This window comes from Triticum dicoccoides, chromosome 6A, assembly GCF_002162155.2.
Source record: "Triticum dicoccoides isolate Atlit2015 ecotype Zavitan chromosome 6A, WEW_v2.0, whole genome shotgun sequence".
In the NCBI taxonomy this organism is placed as follows: Eukaryota; Viridiplantae; Streptophyta; class Magnoliopsida; order Poales; family Poaceae; genus Triticum; species Triticum dicoccoides.
This window is the reverse complement of record NC_041390.1, coordinates 485,862,058-485,873,138: the sequence shown is the minus strand read 5'-3', so window position 1 is coordinate 485,873,138 and position 11,081 is coordinate 485,862,058. Positions and strand designations below refer to the sequence as shown.

The window sequence follows — 11,081 nt, the reverse complement described above, 5'->3', positions numbered from 1 at the left end:
CAAACTATCAATGCTAAAACCCGTTTTTGAAAATAGAAATTTAATTTAAAGGGATACCCAAGCTAAATAAGGGCTCAGAGATCAGAGCATAGGAAAAGGTGGGGCTGATTAATTAAATGAAAGCATTTCGAACCAAAATCTTTGCTAATTCGACAAGGATATGACAGTTATGTGAGGAATAAAGTTTTAGTGCTAAAAAAAACTACTAGTACTTGGTGCTCAAGAAAGAAAGAAAGAAATGAATCACGCGCCGTAGTCCCCTTGGAAGGAAAACCCGAGTCTTCTCCCATTTCCGCAGGGGAGAAGGTAACAAAGACGCACACACCTCCTCCCCATTTCGCTAGGGTTCCTGCGATGGCGACCCCACGATCCCCGAGTCCTCGCGGCGACGAGCTCCTTGACTCAGCGCCGCTGCTCGGCGGCGGTGGGCGGCGCCGTGGCGCGCTGCGCCGGCCATCGCTCCGTGGGACGGCGCGGCTGCTGCGGCAGGGCGGTCGGCGGGCGATGCGGGAGCCGTCCCTGCTCGTGCGGGAGACTGCGGCGGAGCAGCTAGAGGAGCGCCAGGCCGACTGGGCGTACTCCCGCCCTGTCGTGGCACTCGACCTCCTCTGGAACCTCGCCTTCATCCTCACCACCGCCGTCGTGCTCGTGCTCAGCGGCGACGAAAGCCCGTCTGTGCCGCTCCGTATTTGGGTAGCCGGGTATGCCGTTCAGTGCGTCCTGCACATGGTCTGTGTTGCCATGGAGTATCGTGTGCGTCACGGCCAGCGTGGCGGGTCCTCTACGGCCGCCGACGAGGAGAGGGGCACTGATGGATCATCCTCGTCCATAGACGACGCCGGAGAGAGCGGTCCCCATGGACGCACTGGCGACTTCGTCAGGTAATTTTGTGAATACCATTGCAGTCCTTTAACTTAAGCACAATTATTTCCTCTGTTCCCTATAAATTTGTACTAGGAGTTCATGACTAGCTGTATCCTAATGTTCTTTCCTTGACTTGTTCCCTGCGTGGGTGTACTTTCATTCTGAGCGGAACATAATAGGGAGTACCATATAGGAATATTATGGAGGTAGAATTAATTATGTGGTAAATTTATTTGTCGTTACTCTGTTATTTCCTGACAAACTGAGTATTTGAAGCTGTGAAGCTAATTGTTGAAATCGAGTTACTTTAGCTGTGAAGCTAATTGGATTAGACAACTCCAGTTGTTTCCTGTGTTCCCTTCATTTTTGGCAATCTTCATTATATTGGTCTTCGTCCACCTTGCTTTTGCTAATGCATGCTGAGTTATGCCGGTTTATCTGGGTGTGAGCCTATTACGGAACACAAAATTTGAACACATGCATTTTCTTGTGAATATCAAATACTAGTGTTATTAGAAGTTCCCCATACCATCCTAAATCTTGAACAATTTTATCCATATATGTGGCTTGGACAGACAACTAACACGTTGATTTGTATTATGATGTAAGGCTGTATACGACTTCTTGGAGAAATATGTCTGTAATTGTTCTATTCTGCATCTCTGGTTATATAAGCACCAGCCTGGTGGTTAGGCATTTCTATTTTCATTGACAATATGAATTTGTGCTTTTACCTCCTATGCTTGTATGCAAGTTTCCTTGCAATTATATTTTACCAGTGTTCACTTTCTTCATTTCAATTAAGTAACTGTAGTTTGGTGTTGAATTCATTTCACACTTTTCTTCTTGTTTTGCTGCCCTTACATTAGAGTTTTGTGTATTCTTTGCAATATGTTAATTTCCACCATGTCTTATTTCCTGATTGGAGTTATATGTACCATTGCAGTGTAGCAAAACATCTGGAATCTGCTAATACAATGTTCTCCTTTATATGGTGGATAATTGGATTTTACTGGGTATCTGCTGGTGGACAAGTTCTTACCCATGATGCACCTCAGCTCTACTGGTACATATAGTTTGATAAGATATGCTTGGACCTTTTTGTATGGATTTTCATTTTATTTGTTTGACACTATGAACATATTTCCTTACAACTTCCTGCAGGCTTTGCATCGTATTTCTGGCATTTGATGTTTTCTTTGTCGTCTTTTGTGTTGCTCTGGCTTGCATCATTGGTATTGCTGTTTGTTGCTGCCTCCCTTGTATCATAGCAATTTTATATGCAGTATCAGATCAGGTATGGCTTCTCAAGTGTGTGTTTTATAAATGCCCGTTAAGTTACAGTTTATCTGGTGCCAACATATGCTAGTTTCACTATTTGTTCTCGTGTATTCTTATGCTGGTGGTTCTCATAACACTATACCTAGTCATGACTATACCAGTAACCAGCCAATGCACAATTTGTTCTAAAAGTCAACTGGTTAGGCATTGTTAATTGTTATTGGCCATATACAAGGAACACGTGGTCTAGCATTTCAAAAGTGCCGTGTAATTAGATTAAATAGTGTAAGCTATATTTATGGTCTGATTTAGCCGACCAAGTCTTACTCAGCTACTTTACAAGTTATAGATGTTGGCAAATTGTTAAAACCAGAGCTGTCTTTTGAATCAGGAAATTGAAATATTAAAGTGGTTTCTGTTGTGTTGGTATGTCTTATGAATAGTTTTTGTTATTGTTGTCCAACTGTTGCCCACTTCTGAATCCTGTTGATGAATCCCAATGACAAGTGGAAGTGCAGGTGTGCCACCTGTCTCAACTGAGTCTGGTTGGCATATGGGTACTAGTTCCCTGATAAATGTCTTCTGAACTTATATTGATATTGTTTAATTGCAGACTGATAGTTCTGATTCCTAGCTTCTCTTAATACTTTTTGGGCTTGCATTACATTTGTATAGTCTGCCTACACAAAAATAAAGCATAAACCTTTTTCATCGAGTAGACGGATACACTTCTTTTCACAATCTGTTTATACTAGGAGGGTGCTTCCGAAGATGACATTCGCCAAATTCCGAAATACAAATTTCGGAGGATGGAAGAGCCTGAAAAGCAATCTGTCACCACAACTGAATCTTCTGGTGGAATAATGATAGAGTGTGGTACTAACCAACCTATTGAGAAAGTACTTGCAGCTGAAGATGCAGTAAGTTCGCCGCCTTTTGTCCTTGAAATGTATAAATTTATTTGCCAAACTGGTTCCTGCTTATGTGAACCTACTTTATTATACCAACTTACTCTGTAATTTTATATGATACATTTACATGTATGGAACTTGGTAGAAAAAATATTTGGTACTCCCTCCTTTCGTCTATACAAAGCTACTCAGTCTTCTCTTAAGTCAAATTGTTTTAAGTTTGACCAAGTTTGTAGAAAAAATATTCACATCTACACTACCAAACTAGTATCACGAGATCTATCAGGATTTTTTTTTCAGTATAAAGTTTATTTGGTATTGTATATGTTGATACTTTTTTCTATAGAGTTGGTCAAACTTAGAACAGTTTGACTGAAGACAAGACCAAAAGGAGGGTGTATATCACAGTTTTTCATGGTCATGGCCAGCTTAGCTACAAAACTACGAAATATTTCCCTGTAAATATTGGGAAATGCAAAAAGGTGTTCTGCTGTGAATCCTCACTGCAAATATCCAGATGGAGAGGAATTTCAAGCTGTAGTGTGGTGGGCCCACTTGAACTGTGGAACTGATTTATCCCATTAACATGGTATCTGAGTCTAAATTTGATGTCGGAAATCATAAAGAAATAAAAAAATACGCAAGGTCTTGTCTTACATTCGTTTCTTTCGTGCTGCCTCCCCACCACACTTCCGTTTTCGGTTTTGCCAAAGTAAAACCACCTCAACTGCCCCACGTCTTATTGGCTTACCAAATAAACCCATGTTTTCTTTGGCAAGCCAACAAGTACTGATTCTCTTCCTACTTAAAAATATTCAAGTTTCCGTCTTACATCGTTTTTTTCGTCCTCCCTTCCTGCTCCACCTCCGTTCTTGGTTTTGCTGTTTTTTCTTGAAAACCGCCTCAACTTCTGCACGTCTTATTGGCTCACCAAATAAAATCATGTTATCTTTGGTGAGTCGATAAGTACTGATTCAGTTGGCAGTCAAAATACTTTTTTGGTACGAAGTCACATTGCTAATAAAATAGAAGGTAAATCACGGTGACCGTGTACTAAATATTTGTGGTCCAATTGCAACGCACGGGCAATTATCTAGTCATAAACAAATGAACGTGTGCTTACTATTAATTGACTTGTGCATTTTGACAAAACATGTTTATAGTCTTTGTAGCGATTGCTTTTCTTTGTGCACGTAACAAATCCTTGCACATACACATAGGTTTTAGCGTCGAAATTACTTTGTTCTGAATGGTTTTTTGTTGTACTAGAAACCAGATTAATGAATTATCAGCTCTTTAGCTCAAATGCATTTCTTTTAGCACCATCATCCTGAGCCTGTTGGTCCTGTTTCAGCTTAAGTGCTTTATCTGTGCATTGCTTCTGCTTTTCTATGAGCTCATATACTAACTTTATTTTGAAATGATTCATCATCTGCTTGGTCGATGCAGGAGTGCTGCATCTGCCTTTCAGTGTATGATGATGGCGCAGAGCTGCGTGAACTCCCTTGTGGCCACCATTTCCACTGCGCTTGCATTGACAAGTGGCTTCACATCAATGCAACTTGCCCTTTGTGCAAGTTGAATGTGCGGAAAAACAGCAGCAGCAGTGGTAGTGAAGAAGTATAAATCTCCAAAATCCAAGTATTTGACGGGCGACTCATGTCACGACAATGGTACTTATCCATGATAAACTCCTGATTGTGAATTTAGCTAATATAACAAAGGAAGTATGATTCATGTTAATTTGTGTATTTTTATATGGTCATGGTAGTCATTGTGTATTGAAGTTACACATTGTGGTGTATATCAGCTAAAATTGTTTGTTACACAATACCATAGCGTTGTAATCTTGTAAATGCCCATTAGTGAAACCAAGTCAAGAATTCATGTTTGATCTCCTTGATTTATCTGACCTGGTCACTTGCTAGAACGTTCGGGATTTGACCATGGCAAATCGAATGTTTGGATGGCAATTTTTGTGACGCGAGAATGACAAGTTTAGTTGACACGTAGGGCAATTTTCTAGGAAAAAAAAACACTGAGCACGGTGTTGTCATGCTTGCCAACTAAAATTGCCATCCTCGAGCATTAAAATAGTCATTGAAAACATTCGATTTGCCATAGCCAAATCCCAAACATCCGAGCGTTATTGGGGTCCATGAACTATTTATGATTTTCTATATTTTCTCATTTATTTGGAGAGTTACAACTTTTCCATGATTGGGCCAACCACAAACTTTAGAATAATTATCTCTCAAACTCCTCATCCAGTTGAGCCAAAACTTTTCCAGAATATCCATTGTTTAAAATTTTCTAAAATTTATTGTTTTCTAGAATTGATTAAAATAATTTTGGAAACTTTGAATTACAGTCAAAATTTGGTCAACATGTGGGCGGAACTTTGAATTTTCATCCAAAATATTTGCGAAAAGTTCAAAGGCCATATGTTAAGTAGCACATGCCTTAACAAAACACCCTTACAGAAGCTGAAAAATGCATCCAAGTCTATGAATACCGACGTCTTGTTCCTCCTACATCCATGGTTGTCGGTCAGTTTTTGCGGTATATGGATAATTTGGATGAGGTGACAATTATTAGCGCAAAAGTTGCGATTATGCAACGAAAGAAAACTTATAAATTTCGACATAAGTTTTCTTAAACTTAGGGTTCCATATCGTTTTTTGGGGGTTCCATATACGTACTAGTTTGCTCAAGATATTTCTCGCGCCGTTTTGAACACGGCATATGCAGTGGAGTGGATCAGGAAAAGCGCAGAACTTTTTTTTTAAGGAAAGGCCATCATGGCTAGCTTTATTGAATTAAAACACGCTTACATCGTCCACGAGTTTCCTCATCAAGAAATCGGGAGGCTCGTCCAACCAACTAAAAGAGGACTTATTATGATAACTATGATTAGCTAGCACATGCGCTACATTATTATATGATCGTAAGCAATGCTTAAAGGTGACCTTTCCAATAGAAGAACAAATGTCTATGCATTCTGCAAATACGACTGCAGCTTCATCCCACCATCTTGTTTGTCCAGAGCAGAAATTAATGACTTGAAGGGAATCAGACTCCGCTTCTATCCTACTAAAACCAAGGGAATTAGCGAATAGTAATCCATCTCTCATGGCCATTGCCTTCGTGGTGATAGCATCGGCTGCAATAGCAATGAATTTGCAGTGAGCCGCAATAAAATTTCCCCTGTTGTCTCTGAGAATAGCTGCAGTTGCACCAATGCCCTCATGTGCAAAAAAAGCTGCGTCAACATTAAGTTTTATGAATCTTGGGTCCGGTTTCCTCCATTTTGTTTCAGGCAATTCGGTCATTCGGTTAGAGGCATTTTGGAAATTCCTCACAATGGACAGGACTGAGATAGGCCATCTCCATGAGGGTGGGTATGTTTCACTGTGTGTGGCCTGCCACCTAATCCACCATAGGTACCACGCTCCCACCAAAATGGCCTGTTTAAAATTGATGTTCGGATGCATATATAGATGACTGTCCGGAAGTGACAGTATATGCGCGACAATGATCGATCCCGATCTATCCACTGGCAATGACTGATTCACTAGTTCCAGCAAGCCTAGTCGGTCCCACAAATCCCGTGCATGCGTGCACTGGAATAGAAGATGCTTGATGTCCTCCGCCCCCTGATGGCAGATTGGGCAGGCTCCATTAGACCCGACATGCCTATTAGTGAGGATAGCTCGTAGCGGGATGATTCCTCGTAACAACCTCCATCCAAATACTTGAACTTTACGTGGAACTGGGAGTTTCCAAAGTGTACTCCAGACTGCCAGAGGTGTGGATCCACTAGGGTTCTCCATCCTAGTTCCATGTGCTCGAAAAGTATGCATCCATTATAAATGGTAAGCTGTGCGAACAGAGAAAATACCAGTCCGGCTTGGTTGCCACGCAATAAAATCATCAAAGGCATGGAGATTGATAGGAATCTGTAGTACTCTGCGAACATCTACAGGATAGAAAATATGTTGTAGTAAGTCCTCATCCCAAGTGCCCGTCATAGGATCAATTAACTCACACACCCGTGTCAACACTGTTTGGCCCCGAGGAGTGATAACCTTCAAATCAGAACTAGCTGGGATCCAAGGATCCTTCCATATATTCACTTCTTCCCCGGTCCCAATTCTCCAAATATACCCTTTCTTAAAAGTTTCCAGTCCCTTAAGGATACTTTGCCAAGTAAAGGATGACCCATTTTTTGGAGTAGCAGTAAGAATGCTTCCATTAGGATAATATTTAGCTTTTAAAACTCTCGCCACCAAAGAATCTGCATCAGTGACGAGTCTCCAGCACTGTTTAGCCAACATAGCTAGATTAAAAGAATATAGGTCTCTAAAGCCCATACCTCCTTCACTTTTTGGAATACAGAGCTTCCACCATGCCATCCAGTGCATTCTCCTATGATCTTCATCATCACCCCACCAAAACTGGGCAATAATATCTGTAATTTCTTTGCATATCCCCTTGGGCAAACTGAAAACAGACATAGCAAAAACAGGGATAGCTTGTGCCACTGCCTTTAACAAAATTTCTTTGCCCCCAACAGACAATTGTTTTTCCATCCATCCTAGTAATCTCTCCTTAATTCTTTCAACAAAATGCCTGAAACAATCACTCTTATCTGCACCAACTATAGCTGGTAGCCCAAGATATTTATCTGAAAGAGCTTCGGTGTCTATATGAAGAATTTGGCTAATTTCCGCCTTAGACACCACACTAGTATTAGGACTGAAAAATATACTTGATTTAGCCAGACTCACCATTTGCCCTGAACTTGCACAATAGGTATCCAGTACTTGTTGTAAGGAAGTTGCATTTAACACATCTGCTCTCATGAGAATTAGAGAATCATTAGCAAATAAAAGGTGTGATACTGATGGTGCATTCCTGCACACTCTAATTCCCTCCATGCCACCAACTTCTTCTTCATACTGCAACATACTAGATAATCCTTCTGCACAAATGAGGAATAAATATGGGGAGAGAGGGTCCCCCTGTCTAATTTCCCTAGAAGGGGTAAAAATATCAGTTTCTTGAGAGTTGAATCTTACTTTATACCTCACTGATGAAACTCAGGACATAATCATTTCAATTCAGAGGTCATGAAATCCAAGTTTTTTCATCATGCTTCTCAAGAAAATCCACTCCACACGGTCATGAGCTTTGTGCATATCCAGCTTCACAACACATAGTCCTGACTGCCCTGATCTCCTGAGTTAATTACACAATACAGACCCATAAGTTTGTGTAATGTCCTGTACAAAATAATCTCTAAGATGCTGGCGGCCAGACTAAAGGGAATATTGCCGGAAATTATCTCTCCCACTCAGAGTGCCTTTGTCCCTGGGAGACTAATCACAGATAATGTTCTTATTGTGTACGAGTGTGTCCATAAAATAATGAAAAGCGCAGAACTTTTGTTTAAAGCCCGGCACACTTTTTGTCCCCAAGGACTTTGCTGCGTAGCCGCCCGCCCGTAACACTCACTCGCGTGTCGCGTCACGCAGACAAAATATCTGCAGGAGATAAGGCCTCAAGCCCTCAACGGTGCATGCGACACACCGCACGTCCATTCCTCCTGGCCCGCCAGCCCAGCCTCGCCATGCTGGTATGATACGCCTTGACACGGCCATTAGATATACCTAGCGAATACGTACTGCTAGTGACAAGCAGGATCAGTGCTGGTATAAGTTTGTGACGAGTATAAGCACGCCGCGCGTTTGCATACGGCCTTGTCGGCTGGCTAGATATTTATTTCGTCCGGCCCCATATAACGTTTGCCCTCGGCCGTCGTCGAGGAGAGCGGGCCTGCGTACGTCCTCCGCTACCCTCGGGCCGTGCGTGGCCGTGGATCGGATGGACGATGAGCACTGCTATACAGCCGACACTTATTAGACGACACGCGCACGACGTTTGCCATCTAGCCATCGGCGGCGTTGTTCCTAGAGTATCCTACGGTGGGGAGGATTTATCGGCTGCACATCGTGCACTCACCATCGTGTGTAGATCAATTCCGATGGACGATCATCTGGCGGTGCTGGCGCGCGGCGAGGGGTGGACGGAGGAGCGGCACGCGGCGTTCCTCGACGGCGTCGAGCGCTCCTTCGTGCAGGAGGTGCTCGTGGGCGCCGCCGGCGTCAGCGAGGAGCGGCGGGCGTCGCGCAGGCTCTGCCACCGGGGGCCGCCGCCCGCCGGCGGCCGCGGCCAGCTCCCGCTGGATCGCCCCCTCCCCGACAGCGCCGTGGAGTCCAACCGCCGGGGACCCTCCCGGCCCGCAGCCCGCGACGCCAAATGACGCAGGTTGGTCGATTTATGGCTACGATCATTCTTTCCTTCCGCAGCAAGCACGCCGGTCATACAACTCCACCGCAAAGAACGTCAACACGTCTCTCATCCACACAGCTGTACTCGTTGCACGTAACGTTCAGTACAATGGTGAGCGTCCGCTCGCTCATGACTTGTTCCGTTTACCTTTTCCACCATAGTATAGTCATGGGCTCCCTCAAAAAAAAAAAATAGTCATGGGCTAAACTTCACAAATAGGGGTGTCACGGTAGGTTCATTTCCTCATTCAAGCTCTAGAATGTATAACATGCTTTTTGCAACAATAAAAAAAAGAACCTATATCATGCATGCCTCTGCATAGTACCATAACATGATGTGTCTCTTACAATTTACATGTAGATTTGTTTCTCCATCCAACATAATTTCAACAAACAGGGTTTTGACCGACTCATATCGTTGCATCAAGATTATACACATGTACTTCATCCGTCCGAAAATAACTGCCGTTCAAACGGATGTATCTAGCAGTAGAATAACTGTCGCTCAAATGTGTGTATCTAATATTGAAATACGTCTAGATAAATCTGTTGAGCGATAGTTATTTCCGGACGGAGGAAGTAGATAGTAAGAGAAGACATGGTTCGGATTTTTTTTTTACTGACATCTCTATTTTCGTTTTTGCTCTATTTGCAGGTTGCGTCTCATGAATCTGAAGTTAACAAGCTAGCTAGAGTGATAAATTTCCTTCTAGAACCGTAGCCTCCAAAGTCCAAAGTTGTATGCGTCGCAGTGGAAGTGATGTTTTCCAGATCTGTGCAGTTATGCCGATATTTGTCTTTGTCAATGTGCCTTTCATGGCGGGGCATGGTGTGTATGTTGGTGATGCACTAGTTCATCATTTATCTTAAGGAGCTCTCTTCATAAAATGTGTCTGTTGCTCTCGATATGCATGATATTTATGCAACTGTGCAGATATTTTCCATAAACTTGCCAATCGGTTCGCTGTTGCTAGGCAACGCGCTGCAATATATTTCAATAAGGTTATCAGTAAGGGAATAATATTGTAATCACTAAGCAAAAGAATGTGGAATTTCCCGTTCCAACACACACGGAACACATTGTTTGGCCGGCCCAACTAGGTCGATTTTCCTCACTGCGGGGCTGTTTTCTTTGGGATGAGCATAGCTCCTTTTGCCCTTTTCCTATATTTGCCGGGGTATTTCTAGTTATTTTTACCTTTTTTATCTTTCGCTTGTATTCTTTTTATTTCTCATTTTCCCAGTATTTTCAAGGTTTTCCTTTCTCAGTATTTTTTTCTGTTGTTCAATTTGTTTCTTCTAGTTTTCAAGCTGTTTTTGCTATTTTCTGTTTTTAGTTAATTCAAATAAAATAAAAATATACTATATAAAAATTAAATAATTTTTAAGTAAAGAGATTTTTTTTCTAATTTATTAACATTTTCGGAGATGCGAATATTGTCAAAACCTATGAACTTTTTATAATTGTTCAACATTTCAAAATAAGTGAATATTTTGAAATATCTTGAATATTTTTAAATATGTGGATATTTTCTAAACAGATGTACTCCCTCCGTCAACTTGTCAGAGAAATGGATAAAAGTTTAATGTATCTAAAACTAAAATACATCTAGATACATCCATTTCTCTGATCAGTATTTCTGGACGGAGGGAGCATATTTTTTTTTTCAAA

At 41.9% G+C, this 11,081-nt stretch overlaps 2 protein-coding genes across 3 annotated transcripts; both read left to right on the top strand.

Annotated features, from left to right (window-relative positions):
• The first annotated feature begins 282 nt into the window (after nucleotides 1-282).
• Nucleotides 283-4,959, top strand: LOC119317412 (E3 ubiquitin-protein ligase At1g63170-like). The gene is made up of 5 exons (XM_037591862.1): nucleotides 283-881; nucleotides 1,811-1,930; nucleotides 2,029-2,161; nucleotides 2,901-3,065; nucleotides 4,506-4,959. Exons 1-5 carry the CDS (start codon nucleotides 355-357, stop codon nucleotides 4,680-4,682), a joined length of 1,122 nt encoding a protein of 373 aa, XP_037447759.1. The 5' UTR covers nucleotides 283-354; the 3' UTR covers nucleotides 4,683-4,959.
• A 3,870-nt stretch (nucleotides 4,960-8,829) lies between these two features.
• On the top strand, nucleotides 8,830-10,297 carry LOC119317411. Of its 2 annotated transcripts, XM_037591861.1 has the most exons (3): nucleotides 8,830-8,941; nucleotides 9,102-9,386; nucleotides 10,065-10,297. In XM_037591861.1, the coding sequence occupies exon 2, from the start codon at nucleotides 9,103-9,105 to the stop codon at nucleotides 9,379-9,381; it is 279 nt and encodes a 92-aa protein (XP_037447758.1). In that variant the 5' UTR covers nucleotides 8,830-8,941; nucleotide 9,102; the 3' UTR covers nucleotides 9,382-9,386; nucleotides 10,065-10,297. The 2 variants fall into 2 exon arrangements, with proteins under 2 accessions (XP_037447758.1, XP_037447757.1); XM_037591860.1 differs by having other exon boundaries at nucleotides 8,841-9,386.
• The last annotated feature ends 784 nt before the right edge of the window (nucleotides 10,298-11,081 follow it).

What these genes read in the sequence shown, in the direction of transcription:
- LOC119317412 (XM_037591862.1), top strand. Translation starts at nt 355, where the DNA reads ATGGCGACCCCACGATCCCCGAGTCCTCGCGGCGACGAGCTCCTTGAC. An exon ending in CGCACTGGCGACTTCGTCAG is followed by an intron (nt 882 to 1,810) that starts GTAATTTTGTGA and finishes GTACCATTGCAG; the next exon opens with TGTAGCAAAACATCTGGAAT. An exon ending in TACTTGCAGCTGAAGATGCA is followed by an intron (nt 3,066 to 4,505) that starts GTAAGTTCGCCG and finishes TGGTCGATGCAG; the next exon opens with GAGTGCTGCATCTGCCTTTC.
- LOC119317411 (XM_037591860.1), top strand. Translation starts at nt 8,950, where the DNA reads ATGAGCACTGCTATACAGCCGACACTTATTAGACGACACGCGCACGAC.